This window comes from Myodes glareolus, chromosome 10 (assembly GCF_982192425.1).
Source record: "Myodes glareolus chromosome 10, mMyoGla1.1, whole genome shotgun sequence".
Taxonomy (NCBI): domain Eukaryota; kingdom Metazoa; phylum Chordata; class Mammalia; order Rodentia; family Cricetidae; genus Myodes; species Myodes glareolus.
Genome location: NC_142035.1, coordinates 26,429,506 through 26,450,985, shown reverse-complemented (window position 1 = coordinate 26,450,985; position 21,480 = coordinate 26,429,506). Strand labels below are relative to the sequence as shown.

The 21,480-nt window shown below is 46.6% G+C and overlaps 1 protein-coding gene across 5 annotated transcripts in view; it reads right to left on the bottom strand.

Moving 5' to 3' along the window:
- Nucleotides 1-8,528: 8,528 nt before the first annotated feature.
- Nucleotides 8,529-21,480, bottom strand: part of Bcl2l1 (BCL2 like 1) — a 52,403-nt gene continuing 39,451 nt past the window's right edge. For all 5 annotated transcript variants that reach the window (XM_048445586.2, XM_048445587.3, XM_048445584.3 and 2 more), the window contains exon 3: nt 8,529-10,153. In XM_048445586.2, coding sequence (XP_048301543.1) covers nt 10,016-10,153 — 138 coding nt within the window. In that variant the 3' untranslated portion in view covers nt 8,529-10,015. The remainder of the gene's footprint in view (nt 10,154-21,480) is intronic.

Below are 21,480 nucleotides of genomic sequence, written 5' to 3'. Positions count from 1 at the left end.
GCTGGGATTAAAGGCAAGCACCACCACACCCTGCCAACATCTATTTATGTGTGAGGATGTACAGTGCCATGGTGCATGTTCCCGGGGTCAGAGGCCAACTTTGCAGGAGTGCATTCTCTCCCTCCACCGAATTCAGATTGTCAGGCTTGGCAGCAAGCTCCCTTACTCAATGGGCTATTATTATTATTATTATTATTATTATTATTATTCCCAGTCATTATTGTTGCAATGCAGCAGTAGCAGCTTTGGGGGGTGGGGTATTTGCTTTTTACATTACTTCAACTTGAGCCTGATCTAGGGAGTTCCTGAGGAGGGTCACTTGAACAGTAAGTGGAAAAGTCCTGCGATGGACAGGCCACCACATTAAGTTTATATTACTTTCTATTCATTTTCAGAAAACCCTATTCCTACTTTACATCCACATTCTTAGTACCTGAGGATTTTAAGAATGGTGTTTTCAAATTATAAGATCATCTTGCTAAAATTTTGTAATATGGTCCTTTAAATTCCTTAAGAACTCACAAGGGCCTGTGTAGTGAAATTATTCGAGCTAATTATTCATGTGTGAGCCTACTGAAATGAGATGGCTTCTTATATAATTCAGGCGAGAATGAATACTTTATGTGCTCAGCTCTCAAACATTAATTTAGTAAAAATCAAAGAATACGTAACACTCAGTTCACATATATTCATTTCTTTCTTTTTGTTGTAGGTATTGAGCCTACGGGGCTGATGGCCAGCCACACCTTAATTCCAGCACTTGGGAGGCAGAGGGAGGGATCTCTGTGATTTAGAGGCCAGTGTGGTCTAGAGAGCAAGTTCCAGGACAGCCACAGTTACCATAGTGAGATCCTGTCTGGAAAATGAAAGTGAGGGGAAACGGGGTTGGGGGAGTGGGGGAGGAACTAAGGGCATTGGAAGGGCCTAAGCAAGCGCCCTGCAATGAAGCTACAGCCTACATCTTAGCCATTTTTTCTCTCCTTTCTTCTCCTTTTATTTTGTGGTGGTTTGAATGAGAATGGCTCCCATAAGCTCACTTTGAATGCTTGGTACCAGTTGATGAACCATTTGAGAAGGATTAGGAGGTGTGGCCTTCTTGAAGGAAGCCTGTCACTGAGGGTGGGCTCTGAGGTTTCAAAAGCACACAGAAGTCCCAGTGTCTCTCCCTCTGTTCAATACCAGGAGATCAGGATATAAAGCCTTCAGCTACTGCTCCAATGTCCTGCTGTCTGCTCCTGGCCATGGCGACAATGAATTAGTTCTCTAAAACTGTAAGCAAGCCCCCAGTAAAATGCTTTCTCTTTTTTGGAGGTGTCGGGGGAAGACGACTGGTGAGTTGACAGTGGTTAAGAGTACTTGTTCTTTCTTTTTTTGTTGTTGTTGATTTTTATTGAGCTCTACATTTTTCTCTGCTCTTCTCCCTGCCTCTCCACTCCTCCCCTTCAATCCTCCCCCAAGTTCCCCGTGCTCCCAATTTACTCAAGAGATTGTGTCTTTTTCTACTTTCTACTTCCCATGTAGATTATTAGATCTATGTAAGTCTCTCTTAGTGTCCTCATTGTTGTCTAAGTTCTCTGGGATTGTGGTTTGTAGGCTGGCTTTCTTTGCTTTATGTTTAAAAACTACCTATGAGTGAGTACATGTGATAATTGTCTTTCTGTGTCTGGGTTACCTCACTCAAAATAATGTTTTCTAGCTCCATCCATTTGCCCACAAAATTCAAGATGTCATTATTTTTTTCTGTTGTGTAGTACTCAATTGTGTAAATGTACCACATTTTCCTTATCCATTCTTCGAACAAAGGGCATTTAGGTTGTTTCCAGGTTCTGGCTATGGCAAACAGTGCTGCTATGAACATAGTTGAGTACATGTCCTTGTGGCACAATTGAGCATCCTTTGGATATATACCCAAAAGGGGTATTACTAGGTCTTGTAGTTATTGTAATTTGTAGGAAACAAATTAGTTGTTTCCTAATTTTCTGAGAAATCACCACACTGACATTCAAAGGGGCTGTACCAGCTTGTATTCCCACCAGCAATGCAGAAGTGTTCCCTTTTCCCCACAACCTCTCCAGCATAGGTTGCCATCAGTGTTTTTGATCTTGGCCATTCTTACAGATGTAAAATGGAATCTCAAAGTTGTTTTGATTTACATTTCTCTGATGACTAAGAATGTTAAACATTTCCTTAAGTGTCTTTCAGCCATTTTAGAGTCCTCTGTTGAGAGTTCTATGTTTAGGTCTGTACTCCATTTTTTTTTAATTGGATTATGTAGTTTTTTGGTGTCCAATTTCTTGAGTTCTTTGTATATTTTGGAGATCAGACCTCTGTCTGATGTGGGGTTAGTGAAGATCTTTTTCCATTCTGTAGATTGTCGTTTTGTCTTGTTGACCGTGTCCTTTGCTTTACAGAAGCTTTTCAGTTTCAAGAGGTCCCATTTATTGTTTCTCTCAGTGTCTGTGCTGCTGAGGTTCTATTTAGGAAGTGGTTCCCTGTGCCACTGCGTTCAAGTGTACTTCCCACTTTCTCTTCTATAAGGTTCAGTGTGACTGGCTTTATGTTGAGGTCTTTGATCCATTTGGACTTGAGTTTTGTGCATGGTGATAGATATGGGTCTATTTCCATTCTTCTACATGTTGATATCCAGTTATGCCAGCACCACTTGTTAAATATGCTTTCTTTTTCCCATTTGATATTTTTTGCTTCTTTGTCAGAGTTCTTCTTCTTTCAAAGGATCTGGATTCAATTCCCAGCACCAATATAGAGGTTCACCACTTCCTCAGGTATGTATGTGGTGTACATGCAAACATTTAGGCAAATACTCTGACAAACAAAATCAATCTGAAAAGGTATTTTTTTTTTTTAAAAAAAACTTCTTTAAAAAATAAGAGGTATCTTAGTCATGGGTGTCTCTTCACAGCAATAGAACAAAGATACCTTTCCTTGTTATCAAGTAGTTCAAACTAACCTGGAACTCACTGTGTCGCTGAGGATGACCTTGAACTTCCAATCCTCTAGCTTTTAGCTTCTGAGTGCTGGGATTATAGGCACATACCCACCACTGACAGTGTGGTACTAGGACTCAAAATCAGAGCTTTGTGCCTGCCAGGGAAGCGTTTTACCCACCAGGCTATATACCCAGCCCAGTCCTTATTTCTATTTTCTTTATATGAAGGGAAGTGTTTATTTATTTATTTATTTATTTTTAGGTTTTTCAAGGTACAGTTTCTCTGTAGCTTTGGAGCCTGTCCTGGAACTAGCTCTTGTAGACCAGGCTGTCCTCGAACACACAGAGATCCTCCTGTCTCTGCCTCTCTGCCTCCTGATTGCTGAGATTAAAGGTGTGTGCCACCACCGCCTGGCCAAGGGAAGTTCTTATTTTTAACCTCATGACACAGTTGTCATGGTGGAGACAGAAAAGTCCAGAGCAAAACACTTTATAATTAAAATTTTTTTTTAAAAAAAATATTTTTTCAAGGGTGTGTGAGTCACAGCATGTATGTAAAAGTCAGAGGCCTGCTGGCTAGTCCTGGGGACCCCTTCTTCCACCAGATGTGGTCCTGGGGATTGGACCCACTTTAGCAGCAAGAACCTTTACTCAGAGACACATCTCTCTGGCCCCTCTAATGAACCTGATCATCAGTTACTGTATTTCCTGCATGATTTGCTAATTTTAAGTAGTTAGCCACAGTGGCTCACACCTATAATCCTCAGGAGACTGAGACAGGAGGATTGCCACAAGTTAGAGACTAGCCTGGATGACACAGTGAATTCTAGAACAACCTAAACTTCAGAGTGTGATTTAGTCACAAATAAGCAACCAAGGAAGAGCTGAGGGTGTGGCCAGTGACACAGCATCACTGAGCATGTTCCAGGCTCTGGGCTCGAGTATCAGCACACTAGAAAAGAATAATTAGTTAACCAGAGAAGCATGCAAGCACGCAGGCACGCTCTTGGCTCTTGATCCTGACTCATACCTCCATGTGGTGGTGCAGGCATGCTGTAGGCATACTGCTGATTACACAAGGGAGCTGTGGGAACAGATGCATGAGGAGAACTGTCCCTCATGAGTTCCCATCCAGTCGAAGCAGAGAGGAGGGAAAGAAGGCTGTAACACAGAGTTCAGGCAGAGCTAGCTACCAGAAGACATTGAGGTTGCTGACCATTTTGATCAGAAAATGCTGCCAGAACTGGGGTCTGGGGCTTGGGGAGCTGGAAGCGAGCTGCTACAGGCTTGCTCTGTTTGTGTGCTTCACCATTTCTCGAACGTATTTGAAAAGTAGATTTGGAGCTGCGTGTGGAAGCTCACAACTATTATGCCAGGACTGGGGAGGTGGCAGTAGGAGGTCATCCTTGCTTCTAGAGCATATTCTGGGCAACAAGAGACCTGTCCTGGAGTGTGTGTGTGTGTGTGTGTGTGTGTGTGTTGTTTAAATATAGTTATGTGTACTGTATGTGTGCTTGGTGCTCTCAAAGGCCAGAAGAGGGTGTCAGTTCCCATGGAACTACAGTAACAGCCAGTTGTTCACATGCAAACAGGGCAATTTAATGGACGGCAACCCTGGGTTTATATTACATAGTTGTAATTGAGGACATTGAGAAATAAATATTACAATTAAGGGCTGGGATGTATCCCTCAGCAACAGAATGTTGGCTTATGTAGCTCTAGTTGTCTTTATTCACCTTTAATTCTAGTACTCAGGAGGCAGAGACAGAGCCAAAGCCAATCATTGTTATTTCCTGGTCAGCCTGGACTACACAGAGTTCCAGGCAGCCAGGGCTACAAAGTGAGACTGTCTCAAAATCTAAAGCCAGAACTATTATTCTTTTGTTTGTTCTTGTTTGTCTTTTTTATTTTTCTTTTTTCTTTTTTTTTTAAAAACTTTATTTAACTTTATTTCATGCGCACTGGTATAATGATGTCAGATTCTCTTGAACTGGAGCTACAGACAGCTGCGAGCTGCCATGTGGGTGCTGGGAATTGAACCCGGGTCCTTTGAAGGAGCAGTCAGTGCTATTAACCACTGAACCATCTCACCAGCCCCTTATTTTTCTTTTAAGACAGAGTCTCATGTGTTGACCTCAAACTTGCTATGTAGTTGAGGGGCACCTTGAATTTCTGACCCTCTAGCCTCTACTTCCGAGTGCTGGGATTAGAGATGCGCTACCACACTCAGATTATATGATGTGGAGATTGAATGAGGAAGGGCTTTGTGATACCACATGCATGCAATCTCTCCAGTCCCTAAAAATAAATCTCTTTTTAAAAAGTTGTAGCTATGGAGCCCAAACCGTTGTCCCCGCCTCCTTTTAAAGCGGAGCTCAAGGGCCTTCAGCCACTGTGACTCCAACAGTGTGATTACATGTCTGTCTGGCACTGGGATTCACACCAGTGTGACTCCAAAAGTGTGATGACAGCCTGGCATTGGGACTCCCAAGTTAGGGATCAGGATTAAGAGTTTCGTGAAAGCTGGACGTGAGGGCTCACATATTTAATCTTCATACTTGCAGGACAGAGCAGGAGAATGATTTCTAGTTCCAGGCCAGCCTAAGAGACAGAGCCAGACCATATTTCAACCTCCCAAATTTTGGGCTCCTCAAATTTTGAGGAATACTATATAGCTTTTAAAAAAAATTTATTATATATATATGTATATATATATATATACATACATATATATGTATATATATAGTGTTCTAGGCACCAGATCTCATTATAGATGGGTGTGAGCCATCATGTGGTTGCTAGAAATTGAACTCAGGACCTCCGGAACATCAGTCAGTTCTTGTAACCTCTGAGTCATATCTCCAGCCCAGTATAGCTTTTTCTTTTAAGGATGAATACATTCCAAGTTGCAAATGGGTAGAGCTGCCAATGAGTGCATGGGCATTTGTGTGGGTACTGAAACTCCCACAGGTTATACAGAAGAAAACAGAAGGGCTATTCATACCAAACATTTGTAGCATTTGCCTATAATCCAAGCATTTGGGGAGGAGAATCTATTCCAAAACAGCTTGGGCTACACAGTGAGACCCTGTTTCAAAAATAATGTAAACCAAGAATATACCCAAAAATTAGGATGTAGAATCAAAGCATATTTTATATGTGTATTTGTCAACGTGAATGATGTTTCTGGAAGCATATGGAAACTCTGGAGAGGGGTCCTTGAGTGGCTAGGGTAGGGAGCAGCTCCACTCCTGGGGGAGGGGTAGGCAGCCAACAATGGCACTGACTGACAGGCCTGCAGCTGCCAGAGGAAGAGGTGGGTGGGGGCAGGAGGCTTTGGTAGGAGCTCCATACCCAAGTGATGGGAGTGCGGAAGTCCTCTAGTGAGCAGAGGAAGGTGGGAGGATAGTGGACAAAGCTGTCCTGCAGGAGTCAGAGGGCACTGGCACTGAGTAAGAGCCCCATGGTTCGGGGATGGCTTTCAGGTTCCATCATGTGGCCTTCTCAGAAAGCCATCCAGTAGGAGGTTCCTTTCCACCTCCAGCCACAGTGACATGAACTTGAAAGCAGGGTGGCTGCCTATGGAGGGGTCACCCCATTCAATCTTGACCAATGGTGTGAAGGGTTGTACCACATATCCATTTCTCTGAGAAGGTTGTCATATGGACTTCAGGAGCAGTGTGCAATGTCTCAAGGTCTACAGCGACCCAGGTCACATAATCCCTAAGCTCAGAGTTATAAACTCCCTTCAAGAATGTTCTCATATCAGCTAGAAATATTTCTAGAGATCTAAGGATCATAGGCTTCCTGACAAGGGCCAAATCCATGTCCCTTACCTCCTGTCAATCTGGCTTCTAAGTATGAGGCTGTTCAGAGCCAAAGACACACTAGCTTTCCTTCAGTCCAAAGAGCGGCCGGAGTTCCCGCCTTAGTTAATTCTTTCTCACCCTTCAAGCCTTGGTTCCCTCTGGGAGCCCATGTGTACCATTAGCCTCTTGAGTTATAGGGCCTCTGATCAGGGCTTGTCTTTTGAGACAGCTCTCACTATGTAGTCCACAACAGCCTGGAACTCTATGCCGACCAGACTGGCCTTAAACTCAAATTTACCTGCCTCTGCCCCCTAAGTGTTGGAATCAAAGCTATAGAGCTACGTGCCACCACACAGAGCCCAGTGTTTGCTATTCACGTTTTTTTAAACTGTTTATTTATTATGTATACAATATTCTGTATATATTCTGTCTACATGAAGTCTACAGACTTCATTACAGATGCTTGTGAGTCACCATGTGGTTGCTGGGAATTGAACTTAGGACCTTTGGAAGAGCAGGCAATGCTCTTAACCGCGGAGTCATCTCTCCAGCCCTACTATTCATGTTTTACTAACCCTCAAACCTGTCACTTCTGTCTTTGAGACAAGGTCTCTCTATGTAGCTCTGGCTGTCCTGGAACTTCATATGTAAACCAGGCTGGCCTCAAATTTACAGAGATAAACAACCTGCCTCTGCCTCCTGAGTGCTGGGATTAAAGAAGTATGTCACTATGCCTGGTTTCTGTGTCATCTTAAAAAAAATTCTGGGTGGAGAGGTCACACAGTGGTGGCATACACCTTTAATTCCAGCACTAGGAAGGCAGAAACAGGTGGATCTCTGTGAGTTCAAGGTCAGCCTGGTCAAGAGCAAGTTCTAGGATAGCTGCCAGGACTACATAGAGAAACCTTGTCTTGAAAAACCACAACAAAAAAAATTGTGTGTCTAATATATGTCCACAAGTGTGAGGGTGCACATGCTTGTACAAAGGTAGAGACCGTAGAGGGTGTCACATCTCTTAGAGCTGGAATATCAGGTATTTGGGGAATGTTCTACGTGATGCTAGGATCTAAATTCTGGTCCTCAGGATTATGCAGCAAGCACTCCGCTTCAAAACCACCTCTTCAAGCTGGGCGGTGGTAGCGCACACCTTTAATCCCAGCACTCGGGAGGTAGAGGCAGGCAGATCTCTGAGTTTGAGGCCAGCCTGGTCTACAAGAACTAGTTCCAGGACAGGCTCCAAAGCTACAGAGAAACCCTAAACCCTATCTTGAAAAAACAAAACAAAAAAACAAACAAAACAAACACTCTTCAGCTCCATATGTCATCTTTCTCTAAGACCTACCTTAATAACGTCACCTCTAATTCAGTTACTTTATTCACTCTCAAGTCATTCATTGTCTTGCCGGAAGACAGTGGCTTTCTCATGGGAGCCCTAAGCCACCAACACTATACTTCCATCTTCTCTACTAGTGTGCAAGCTTCAAAAAGGTAGGTTTGTACTGCAGCAGGGCTTATTAAACACTTGTCCAGTGACTATGTGACTGTCAAGCTCACTAGAACCTCAGTTCCTGAGGGGGAGAATTTTGTCCTGTTCACACACAGGACCAGCAGTGGATCAGTTAGCACCCCTACTCTTGTTATGTACAGAAATGTGAAGAACAGAAAGAAATTTAGGACAGACGAAACTTGGTGAGCTACCCCATCCCTAGGGTATCAGAGCCAGAAACCAACAGCTTCTCCCTTACCCAAGAGGCACAGAGCCAAGGCTGCGGTTCACAGAGTCGACACCGTTTATTACTGAACTGCACTTTCACCTTCACACAAACTATTTCAAAGAGCTGGAACAAGTGTAGGGGGAGGGGAGGGGTGGGACAGGTGCCCCTCAGAAGCCAGGACCCCCAGTGGGCTTCCCCAGGCATGGGCAGGGAGGGAGCATCAGGCTGTCAGTCTCTGGGCACCAGCTCTCCACGTGCACGCGCACAGCAAGCCAGCAGCTCCTCACACATAAATACAGACACGCTTAACAAAAATAGTATATCATCTTCACAAGGAATAAAAACTAGTCTTGAATATGTACAGCAGAGAGCCCAGGGTAGCCAGAGCTGAGCTGGGACCCCCAGGGATGAGACAGGCCAAGGGTGGAGCAGAGGAGAGAGGCCTGAAGGGCTCCTGGCCAAGCCACTCTGACCTTGGCAGCCCTGCTGCCCAAGCTGGGTGGGCGCAGGACACAAAGACTGTATAGGACAAGCCCTTGCAGCCCTCCTCACCTGTGCATCAGGCTCTCCTTCCTGCCCTTCCTGCCTGAGGTAGGGAAGGCCCTGGGGCTCCCACAGCTGCTCCCATAGCTCCCCTTCACTTCTGGGCTGAGGCCAGTGTCCCTGGACCCTGTGGCCAGCACCCAAGGCAAAGATGCCACAGGCTGACCTTGCAGGAAGTGAGGCAGCCGAAGTCATTAACAGCTCTGGGGCACCTATCTTGGGCCCAGTTGGTCCCTCAGTCATGGTCATGGGAGCCAGGGGAGGGTGGTGAAGGGTCTAGGGTGGTGCTAAGCTGCGAGAGCCACTCTAGCTCTAGGATGGAGGACTTTCTGCAGCTAAGCCCTTCCTCCTGGGTGGGGCTGGCCTTTAGCCAGAGCCCTCAGGAGAACATTCAGACCAGGGTGGGGGCTTTGGCCAGGCCACAGGCAGGGAGGAGGTTCTGGTACTTGCCCCTTTATCCCAAGCAGCCTGAATTTCTAATAGTCAAAAGGGGCCTCTAAATGGCTCTTGGGGGTAGAGATGGGAAGGAGGACAGGGACACAGTGGGATGGGAAATGATCAATTCTGAGGCCACACACATCAAAAACAAGGCAATCTAGTCTCTTTCTGGGGAAAAGGGTTAGAAAGCTTCCCAGTTCCCTGCCAAAAAAGCATTCCTAGGAGGCTCAGGAGTAATAAGGGTCTTGCCAACACGGCAGGCCCTCTCTGCCCTCTAGTATACCCCCTCCATCTCCTTCCAGCCTCCAAGGGGGCAGATTTGGGGAAAAATCTAGTGAATTTTGAGGCCAAGTGAATTGAGATGTGGGGGGAAGGTGGCTCTCACAGAAGCGTGGTAGGTTCTAGAAAGCTAACTGCAAGGGGACTCCGTCTAGGCCCAACCCTGTGATGGGGAGAGGCGTGAGTTGCATGTAGTGGTTCTCCTGGTAGCAATGGTGGCTGAAAAGAGAGTTGTGGTAGTGGCAGGGTGGGAGGCGAGAGGTGTGTGGGTGGTCAGTGTCTGGTCACTTCCGACTGAAGAGCGAGCCCAGTAGAACCACACCAGCCACAGTCATGCCCGTCAGGAACCAGCGGTTGAAGCGCTCCTGGCCTTTCCGGCTCTCAGCTGCTGCGTTGTTCCCGTAGAGTTCCACAAAAGTGTCCTGTAGGAACAGAGAGGGAAAGGTAGACACTGTGTGAATCCTTGAACAGAATGGGGTAGGAGAAAGGGCCACCTGAAAGCAATGGCCTTAGTGGGTTGAAAAGCCATAGATAGCACTAGTGCCCACCATGCCCAGAGAAAGGTTAAAGGCGGCCTTTCTGAGCCCCAGCTGGGAAAGTCCAACCTAACTTACTGCTGAGTACACAGGTACAGAGAACATGAATTTTGCTTCAAGAAGCAACAGACAAAACCAATCACTCAATCATTCATTCAATCAATAATATGGGAGGCCAGTCCTGTCCCCGTCCAAGGGCTGTCAGTACAGGCCCAGAAGGAGGTAAGCAACAGCTCTCTGCCATGAAGCTTAGTCATCAGGGGAGAACATAACTCAGTGGGACAGCCAGCACAAGGAGGTCATAGCCTTGCATCCAGCAGGCTGCAAAAGACTGTCTCTTCCTCATGTACAGACCAGGCAGCTGGCACTCTGGAAGACAAAGAACTCAATTTAGGCCACCCCTACTTGGACACTGACAGAACCAGAACCCAAACTTGGTGCTTGGCCCCTAGAAATCAGTATACACTGTGTTCTGTGGAATGACAGAATTGAATGTTGACTTTAGAGCCCATGCAATTTTGCCTCTATGAAGCTGTCTCCACCTGGTTCCAACTGGCCAAGTGGAGGCTCCATGTAGGACTTCCATCTCCAGGAGGCTCTGCGCCCCAATTCCCAGTGTGCTCACTCGGGGTGCAGCCTGATCCACTTCTTATCTGATATCCCTCACCACACCACCACAGGCCATGCTTTGTGGAGAAGACTGCCTAAAAACACTGACCAGCTTACTGCACACTGCATGCAGTCCTCCACTCTAGTAGCTTCCCCTGTCCTTAGCAGAGCATCTTTGCATCCCTGGCACCTAGCAGCAGAATGACACAAGCTCTGAGCAGACTGACCGGAAAAGATCAATATTATAATGCAGTTGGAGAAGCAGCAGTGAGCCATGAGCCCTTATGGCAAAGCTCCAGATCCACTCAGGGAAAAGAACCGGAAGCAGCAGGCAGATGGGAAAGTCCTTTCCAACCACAATGCATCAACTCCCCATTTTCCCAAGGTTTCCTCATACCAGAACAGTCTGTTTTCCTTCCCACAGCTATAGTCCAATGAGTCTCTCTTCTCCCTACTCTTTGCAGATCCTCCTGACCAGTCTGGAGCAGCGTCCACCCCAAACTTGTACGTCTTCTTCTCAGCATACCATTTCTTTCTTCTCTCCTCTCTCCTCATCTACCCCTTTTTCCGGAGACAGGAACTGGCCATTCTCAATCCTCCTGCCTCAGTCTCTTGAGTACTGGGAACACTGAGGTTATGAGTGGCCACCCCCATCTCCTTGGCTTCTCATGGCCACACGGGACGCTATTGTTTTGCTGTGATTTGTCTTCTGTACTAGATCTTTTTAGTCAAGGGCTGAGATCCTGTCTTGTGCTCAGAATAGGATCTGACACAGACCTGATGCTCTATAAACTGTCATGTGTTACATAACAATGTTTCAAATACACACACAAACACACACACATATGTGCATGTACACACAGACCTGTAACATTAAAACATGTCTGTAAGGCTTTAGCTCTTTTGATGAGATGTTTTCCTTATGTGTTTGTGATGTTGGGGAAAACAAGCCTAACTGGGTTGCCAGTCACATGACAGTGTAGCAGTGAGGCACAGCTGGGCACAGGCCTTTAATCCCAGTACTCAGGATGCAAAGGCAGGTGAATTTCTTTTCTTTTTATTTTGTTTTTTGGTTTTTGAGACAGGGTTTCTCTGTGGCTTTGAAGCCTGTCCTGGAACTAGGTCTTGTAGACCAAGCTGGCCTTGAACTCACAGAGAGTGTCTCCCAAGTGCTGGGATTAAAGGCATGCGCCACCACCGCCTGGCTAGGCAGGTGAATTTCTGTAAGTTTGAGGCCAGCCTGATCCACTTAGCAAAACACTGTCTCAAAAACAAACACCCCCCCCAAACAACAAACAAACAAAAAACCCCAGAATACACAGTTCTGTGTCATGTGTAGAACACTTGATAGTGGTAATAACTTTGAGCATTCTGCTACTTACACTACACAAGGATGGGCAAGTTAGGCTGGTAGCGACCTCCAACCCCTTCTGTTTTTGCCACTGCTCTGCATTGCTTCATGTTCTCTTACGTTACTTTCCTGGTTTGTAAGTACATTCTGACAGTCACGCAACGAAGTGGCCTAATGACACATTTCTGAGTTCATCCCTGGGATGTTAAGCAATGCATGACTCCACACAGGGAGAAGAGAGACACACTGCACGTCTAAGTCCCAGGTATTGTTCCATCCTCTCTCTCTTAGGGCTCTCAGAGGTAGGTGAGAATCTCATTTCCTAGTGAGATAAGATGCCTGAGCCTTAAGGCATGGAATTTAACATTAACTAACAGGCAGAAGAATCATCAGACTGCAGGGACTGCCTGACTTCACAGGAGTGCAGGACACTGGTTGTTGGGTCCTGTAGAGCATATGGCACGTATGAGGCCCTGAGATCCATCTTTAGCAAATCAGAGTGACTGCTGTTCCAGCTTCCATCTGTTGGTAAAGGGAAACTTGTCATATTGCAGTGCCATAAGGGTTTGGGGGCAAAGGAACTGTGACAGTGGAGCTGAGGGGAACCCAGGAACCGGCAAGAAAGCAGTGGCTGGCTGTGCCTTCCTGTCTTATCCATTCTGGCCAGTCTCTGTGCATCTTGGCAAAGAAGAAAACTGAGGATGTAGCATAGTTGGCAGAATGTCAGGCTAGAATGCATGATGTCTTGGGCCCTTGGAACCCTGCATAAAACTGGCATGGTGCATGTTACAACCCCAGCATGAGGGAGACAGAAGGAGCTTGAGGCCAGTCAGTTAAGTAGGCTCAGGTAAGGCAACACAAAGATGAGAGTCCAGGGCTGTGGGAAGGACAGGCGAAAAAAGGCCACAGCTATAAAAATCTGTTATCTCAAGGGGCCAAATGTCCCAAAAGGAACCTGGGACACTAGGATGATCACCAAAATAGAGAGTCTTCCACACTGGAACTTTACTGAAGTAGAGGGCTGACAGCCACAGGAAATTTTTGGCTCTGGGGCTGGGCTGGAGTCAACAGGCTCTATCCCCACAAGGGCACAAAGCGTTCACTGTCCAGGAACAGTCTTTCCAGGGTGGAGAGGACACAGAGAATAAGGCATTGACCACTCCTGTCTCTGTTCCTAAAATGCATTCTTGGCCAGGGTGATCTTGCTCAGAGTTCCTTCTCCTGGGGTGGGTTGGGGGAGCAGAGCTTTCAAGGGTGTGGATCCTGGCAATGGCTTTTGCAGAGAGCTGAGCAGAATGGGGCGTGCTGTTCCTGAGCGGGTGGGGGCTGGAGAAGCTGTGGTGTGGGTATATTTAGTCCATGGTTCACACGACACACTTGGAAACAAACAGCCATTTTCTCAGCGGGCGGCTGCTCTGGGTAAATAAACAGGACTGCTGAGCGCCCAGGTCTGGAAAAGCAGAGATAAGCCCTCACTGCTCCTCGGATCCCACTGATTTTACTACACAGGAGGTAGCAGACTGAAGTCATGGAAGCTCCCAGGAAACCCAGGCCTGAGAGACTGTGGAACTCTCAGCCTGGGCTAGAGTTAAGTGACAGAAGTTTCCTTTTGGAACTCACTGCTGCCTTGGAGATGCACTTGGGAGCTTTAGGGTAGCTGGGGACACAATGGCTAGCGACCTCCACAACAGTCATGAACTCCATCCCAAGCTGAATAAGGTTGGAGGGTCAACCCACAGTGGGTCTGAATTGAAGCAGAGTCTAGACTAAGACTCCAGTTCTCCCAACTCTCACCCCAGAAGTTCAGTCTAGGACCCCTTTAAAGATGTTTCCCTCCAACACTACAGGGTTTCCAGTAGTCATGGCCATGCACATGAGGGGCTTCACATGTTATGGCCTTCACTCCGCCTCACACTCTTCTTCTTCAACCCACCCATGAGACCCTACTTTGGAGTCCCCTCTTCCCTGCCCACCTCTCTAATTCTGCAATGAACATCTCTGCTCTAGGGTCTCTGAGCTTTCAACTGCATCACTAATGTTCACAAAGCATCTACCATTCTTCAAGTCTAGTTCTGGAGATAGGCAGTGAACAGGGCTTCCAAGAAATCTCTCTCTCTCTCTCTCTCTCTCTCTCTCTCTCTCTCTCTCTCTTCCTCCCTCCCTCCTTCCCTCCTTCCCTCCCTCCCTCCCGTCTGTAGGAACTAGCTCTGTAGACTAGTTTGGCCTCAAACTCACAGAGATCAGCCACCTGCCTCTGCCTGGGATTAAAGGTATGCACCACACCTCCAGCCCAGGAAATGTTTTGTGTTCTAGTACATTCTTAGTAGTAGTGAGATTACTTCCAAAGAGGTACTGTGAAAAATCCTTAGATACTCCAATTGTTTGTGGCTATCTACAGTGCATAAAAACATTGTTTCACTATGACACTTCAATTTCATAGGCAGCACAAAAATATCTAAGGATTCTTGAGGGAAAGTTTGAAAGAAAAGGACCTGGAGGGGTGGGAGTAGGAGGGGCTGGAGAGATGGCTTGGGGGTTAAGAGCACTGGTTGTTCTTCCAGAGGACCTGGGTGTGATTCCTAGCAGCCACATGGTAGTTTACAACCATATATGTAAGTAAGGTAACTCTAGTTCCAAGGGATCTGATGTTCTCTCCTGGTCTCTGTTGGTACTACATGCATGTGATACAGAAACTTACAGTCAAGTAAAATACCCATACACATAAAATAATATTAAAAAGTAACAAAAAAGAAAGGTGGTGGCGCACGCCTTTGATCCCAGCAATCGGGAGGCAGAGGCAGGAGGATCTCTGTGAGTTCGAGGCCAGCCTGGTCTACAGGAGCTAGTTCCAGGACAGGCTCCAAATGCTACAGAGAAACCCTGTCTCGAAAAACCAAGAAAAAAAAAAGTAACAAAAAAGAAAGAAAAACACCCAAGGAGAGAAGTATCATAAAAAATAGTAAGACAATTCCATAGATGATGAGGCTTTGAAGATAAGAAGTGAAGGGTACCTGGTATGGGTTTAGTCGTTAGGAAAGTCTGAGGAAGTGAGATTTATGTCAAGGAAGTCTCAAGGAAGTGGCAGCCATGGAAGGATTAAAATACCTTAGGGGTAAAAGAGCATGCTCCCAGGGCCTTGGGTGTTGCTCAATGACAGAGTACTTGCCAGGCATATTTCATATCTTGGATCTATGCCTAGCACCAATAAAAAAAAAATCACATTCCATCAGAAGTTCTAAAGGTACAAAGACCGTGACAGGATAGAGAAGAAGGGAACTCCCTGATTTCCCCTATCAGTCTTGGGGCTCAATGCAAGCAGGACCAAGCCTAAGTCAGACCTGAAACCTAATCAGGTGTAGACCTACTTTAGACAGATCTCTGCCAAGAGGTGGCTAACTGAATGAGTCAATTTCCCTCCACAATCAACTACAACAGCCAGAAGTCAAGGTGAGGGGACTTCTGAAGGGAAGGGGCTCAGCAAGGCCAAGTAGAGTCCCCACCCAAATGGGACCTGTCTTCCCTTACTTCTCTCTCACCTGTATCCATGTTTCTTCCCCAAGTGTGATTATGAACAAGTTACCCTACCTCTCTGGTCACTAAGACTTCATTTGTTAAACCAAGTGCCTTATCACTGACCTGTATATCCTCAGCCTTCTTTTCAATTTCTGTTTTAGAGATGGGGGTCTCACAATGTTGTCCAGGTGGCCTTGAACTTTATCTGCTGCACAGGCTAGCCAGGAGCTTGAGAAATCCCTGCCTCAGCCTTCCACACAGCTGGAATTATAGACCTGTGCCAACAGTTCTGGTTCTTTTTTGGATATGTGCCAGGCTGAGCTAAAGCACTCTGCCTCCAGTAGACCGTATTTCCTAATCCATTTATGCTCCCATTCACTTGAAAGATGATCATTGTCCTGTCTGCCCCACCTGTTTCTCACCTGTTATCTCTAGAGCCTGGCACTGCATCTGGAATGTAGTAGGTACTATGAAAGACCCTACTGTAGATGAATGAATGATATTTCTGTTCAATGTTCATGGCATTTCTTTTCTTTTCTTCTTCTTCTCTTAATCTTTACGTTCCTTTATTAGAGCAAGACTCCTGATGTATACAGTGACATATTTACTAAACAGAGTCTTGTGCAGAAATTACAAACTATCCATCTAGACAGATTCTGGTTACACTTTGCCTATTGTTGGAGAAGTTCCATTTATAAAGTTTGATACATCAAAAAGCTTTGAATTTGACTAGGCTGTCCATTAATCATCTCTAAAATGTAGCCTTTAATTTTAGCTGTATTTTATAACATGAAAAAGCTTGTGCATCAGGTAGCTTCCCAAAACATTATTCTCTGCACAATGGCGTTGAGTAGACAAGAGCTCTTTATACACCCAGATTCAGAGTCTGAGAGTTTCTGCTACATACCCGGGACAGCGCGCCCAACCATCCCACAGACTGTTGACTCTGACTGTCCACTTCCTTGGCCAGTTCAAATTGTTATGGCATTTCTTAATAACCCTGTTTTACAAATGTTAATGTGGAGGCTCTAAGTCACTCAAGATCCTATCTAAGCACTAATGGATTTGGGATTCTTACTCATTCTGGTGTCGCATCTTGCCATCTCAGAGTCTGCTATATCTATCTACCCCAAGAAAGCCTGACCTCTTCACAGCTACCTTGTGGAGTGCTCTGATTTGTCCTTTCTTTCTTTTTTTTAAAATTTATTTATTTATTATGTATACAATATTCTGTCTGTGTGTATGTCTGACAGACATCATTACAGATGGTTGTGAGCCGCCATGTGGTTGCTGGGAATTGAACTCAGGACCTTTGGAAGAGCAGGCAATACTCTTAACCACTGAGCCATCTCTCCAGCCCCTGATTTGTCCTTTCTACAGGTCTGCTCATCAGCTATCTCCTCATACTGTCACCGGGTACCACTGTTGCCTGCCCGAGGCCTACAGATCTGTAGTAATGGTTAAGCTGGGCTCTTCTGCTCAATTTCCAAAGAACAGACCTTCTCCTGCTCTGATAATGGGTCATGCCTGTGAACCTCTGTGAAGGAAGAAGGTCTGCAGTCTGAGCTCAAGTAAGTTGTGGCTCAGAGCCATTAAGAAACCTTGCCAAAGTCAGTTTAAGCCCATTGTGTCAGGCAGCAAAGCCCACATTTTAGGCCAGGGCCAGGCTCTGGGTCCTTCAAAAAGAGTAAGGTGGTCTAAAGCCATTGGCCAAATGAATGAGTCCCACCCAGACCACTGAGAACCGCCCCAAGGGAAGGATGTGATGAAAACCAGGGCAAGTGAAACCCTTCTATCCTCAGCTTCAGTGAGGAACAGGCAAGCTCCTGTGCCAGACGGTGCTTCCTTCCTCCTGGGGGACTGGAAAGCCACCAGGCCTGTGCCCACTGCTTCCTTCCTGTTCAGTTATTTCAGGAAAGATGTGGGTGGAGAAGAGGAAGGGGCTCTTAGCAGTGACACTGGGCCAGAATCAGTGGCAGGCTGCCTGTCTCTGGCCTTGGCCTGGCCCTGTATGGACAGGTTGTGAGTCACACGCAGAGTCACCTTCTGCTCCTCGCCTCAGTTTCTCTCAGAGAGCAGCTGATAAATGCCAGCTGAGCAGACAAACAAGGCCTTGTTAAGAGATCCCTGGGAGACATCAATCAGGCGGGGGTGGGGGGCACACAGAGGCCTTATCTCTCTTTTGGCAGGAGTGCAGGCAGCAGCTCGGAAGGAGTGAGGTTTGAGGCTGGAATCCACATCCCTTGGCTTTCCTGGGGGAGCTGTTGTTCTGCATGATGAGAGAGGAGTGAGCTCTTCTCTACTCTGGAGAAGAGTAGGCATCCTGGACTGGACCAGTGGGTGTGGGGTGGGAGCAGAGGCAGCAAGCTCTGCTGTGCTGGGCAGTGTTGAGATTAAGGGGTGCATATGCTCAGTGAAGCAAGGTGATCTACGGAGGGTTTCCTAACTGAGGGTCTAGGCCACATAAGCTTCAGGGACTCTTTGGAGGACATTTTCACATCTTCTAACTCAGCTGGTCATCTCTCAGCCTCTCTCCTCTCCTTCCCCTTCCCCCAACATTAGTTCTAAGAAGCAGAGTCTGACAGATGTGCTCATTTCTCAGAACAGGAAGCGACTGTGCAGGGAGGAGATAACACCTCGCTGGGGAATCAAGAAGTATCCGGCTCAGCAAGCAAGGCCTTCCATCTGCCCAGCTTTGAAACAGGCCACTCAGTTGGGCACCAGGAGAACATCACAGACACTCTCTGGGGCAGACCTACCTACGCAGTGGAGTTTGCAACCACCTGCTCCCACAGGGCAGGTGACATGACAACCAATATTCAGTAGGCCACTGTGTTGTGTGTAAGAAATCACTTAGTCCTCACAATAGCCAAAAGGAGGGCAGGGTGTGTTGTAATCCTTGCCTTCAAAGGAGACTGAGTCAGGACTGCCACGAGTTTGAGGACAGGAGGGCCTACAAAATGAGCCCAGACCAGCCAGGACTACATGACACTCTAAAACAACAACATAACCAAACAAAATCCCAAAGAATATGTGCTATTCTTATTCTTCATGTCACAGACAAGGACACATATGTTTACAGATGAGAACATAGGACTAAAGAAGCACAGTCTCTCCAAGGTCATATCACACATCTGAGGTAAAGCTGAATTCTAAGCAGCCTGGTTCCAGAGCCCAGCAATTCACTGCTCTGGGCAGTGCAGCATGCCCTGTGAGGCCTCTTCTCACTTCAGCCCTCTCTCATTTCAAGCATGGTGACTTCCTATCTGCTCTCAAGTAGAAGTTAACAGCTAGCTCTCCATTCTCCCAATGTCCCAGGCCATTGGGAGTGTGTGTGTGTGCGTGCGTGCGTGCAAGTGTATGCGAGTGTGCATGTGAGCATGCCCACTTGTATCATGTACACATGCAGATGCCTGCTAAGAAGCCCTGGAGCTGGAATTACAGGTGGCTGTGAGCTGCCCAATGTGGGTGGTGAGAAGAGAACACTGGTCCTCTGCAAGCGCAGTAAGCAGTGAGCCAGTGCTCCAGCCCGAGAGTGACATTCTAACATTTCTGTCCACCTTTCCATGAGACCCTAACACTGCCTGCTCTGATGCAGTTAAGAAGGGTGGACACATGGTCACATAGTCTGTCCTATGTAGATGGTCTATATCAATAGGAGGTTACGACAGACTCCTTTCTGTGTGGAGCACTTTATATTTGGGCAGCTCCACTGGAAACCATCCTTTTAGGGAATAAGTGCTTCTACTATCCAAGGCTAATTTTGGATTTGTTCTCGTCTTTGCTGTTCCAGCTGCTAAGGAAAGTAACTGTGGGCAGAAGCAGCCTCCCTTGGCCCGGGCCAGTTTCCTCTCTAAGTGCTTCTTCCCATGTAAACTGGAGGTGCCACCCGCGTTCCCATCAAGCTGGGCTGTCAGAGCACAGAGTACGCAGGCAGCCAGCAAGTCTGGCAAGTAGCAGACTAGGATGTTTAGTTTTAGGTCTTATCCATGAAATGGGATTAAACAATGACCACAATTCAGATTACTATGAGGATTCATCATAACACATGCATATCATGACAGACAGTGAACTCTGTGAGGAAAAGTTAGGTACAACTACTGTGCTCACAACTAGCCAAGGCACAGTTTGAGTCTGGGTCTTCCCATGGCTGCAAGGGCCAGAAGGGCTTCCTCAGCCTCAACCAGGGACAGGCTGTTTTTCTCCTCACATGCCATGTTCTGTTCTGCCTCAGGTTATCTGGCCCAGCTTTCTCCTGCCCTTCTTAGGCTCATAGGGCACATCTTCCAGGAAACCATCTGCTTGCTTCTCCATTTGCCCTGAGTTCTGATCTCTGGGCCTAGACTTGTGCTAGGTTAGAGAAGGAGCTGAGAAAAACGAAGTCAGTTGTTCCCCTCTTCATCATTGTCCTTCCTGGCAATACTACAAGAAGGCCTTGAGATGTCAAGCAACTAGGTGGGAACCCGGTATTCTCCAGAGGCTCATGTAGAAAAATGGGAAGCTTATGGGAAAGTACTAGAAAAGGCATCTTCTGTGAGCATACACCTTTAGTTCAAGCATTTGGGAAACAGAAGCAGGTGATCCCTGAGTTGGAGACCAGCCTGGTCTACATAGTGAGTTTCAGGCTAGCCAACACTACATAGTAAGACCCTGTCTCAAAATAATTAAGCAGACAATTTAACAACCATCTTCTGTGGGCAGTGAGATGGCTCACCAGGTAAAGGTGTGCCCAAATCTGACAACCCAAGTTTGATACCTAGAACCTACACTATGCAAGGAAAATCAACTTCCATACAAACGCGGTGGCATGTGTGTCCCACCAAATAGATCAATGCAGCCAGGCAGTGGTAGCACATGCCTTTAATCCCAGCACTTGGGAGGCAGAGACAGGTGGATCTCTCTGAGTTCAAGGCCAGCCTGGTCTACAAAGTAAGTTTCAGGACAGCTAGGGATATAGAGAAACCCTGTCTCAAAAAACAAACAAACAAACAAACAAAAACACCAAAATAAAGAACGAAACAACAACACAATGAATGAATGAATGAATGTAACAATAAAAAGGTATCTTCTGCACTGCACTGGTACAACAAGGGTCCAAAGCAGCCTCTCCTGCCTCCTTCCCCAGTCATGCCCAGTGTGTGCTTAGTCCAGGTTGTTGTGGAAGGACAACACTGGGCAAGGTGGGCTTTCTTTCCCGGCTTCATTGCTAATTTGCTTGAGTAAGTCCATTCCCTTGCTTGGTGTTTCTCTACCTATATAGTGAAGGAGGGGCTGGAGAGATGGCACAACAGTTAAGAACACTTGTTGCTCTTGCAGAAGACCAGGACTCAGTTCCTAGCACCTACATGGTAGCTCATAGCAAATCCGTAACTCCAGTTCCAGGGAATCCAACTCCAGCATCCTTCTCTGACCCCCAAGGGCACCAGACACACAAGGTGCACATATATACACGCAGGCAAAACACTCATAAACATAAAAATAAAAACCCAAACAAACAAACAAAGTGAAGGCAATAAAATCACAGGGATTCTATAAGGGCTACTGGAAAGAGAAAGAAAATAACCCACTCAGGAAACTGAGTACTACTTGGGTCCTTTCAGGGGCATAGTGAGAAACAACACCCTGGGATGATGTGCTGCTGCAAAAGAGTTTGTCCCTCTTCTAACTCCCCATCCTGAGGAATTCAAGGAAAGAGGACGGTGGCACATCTATGACCCAGGGCAAGCTTCCAAGTGGTCAG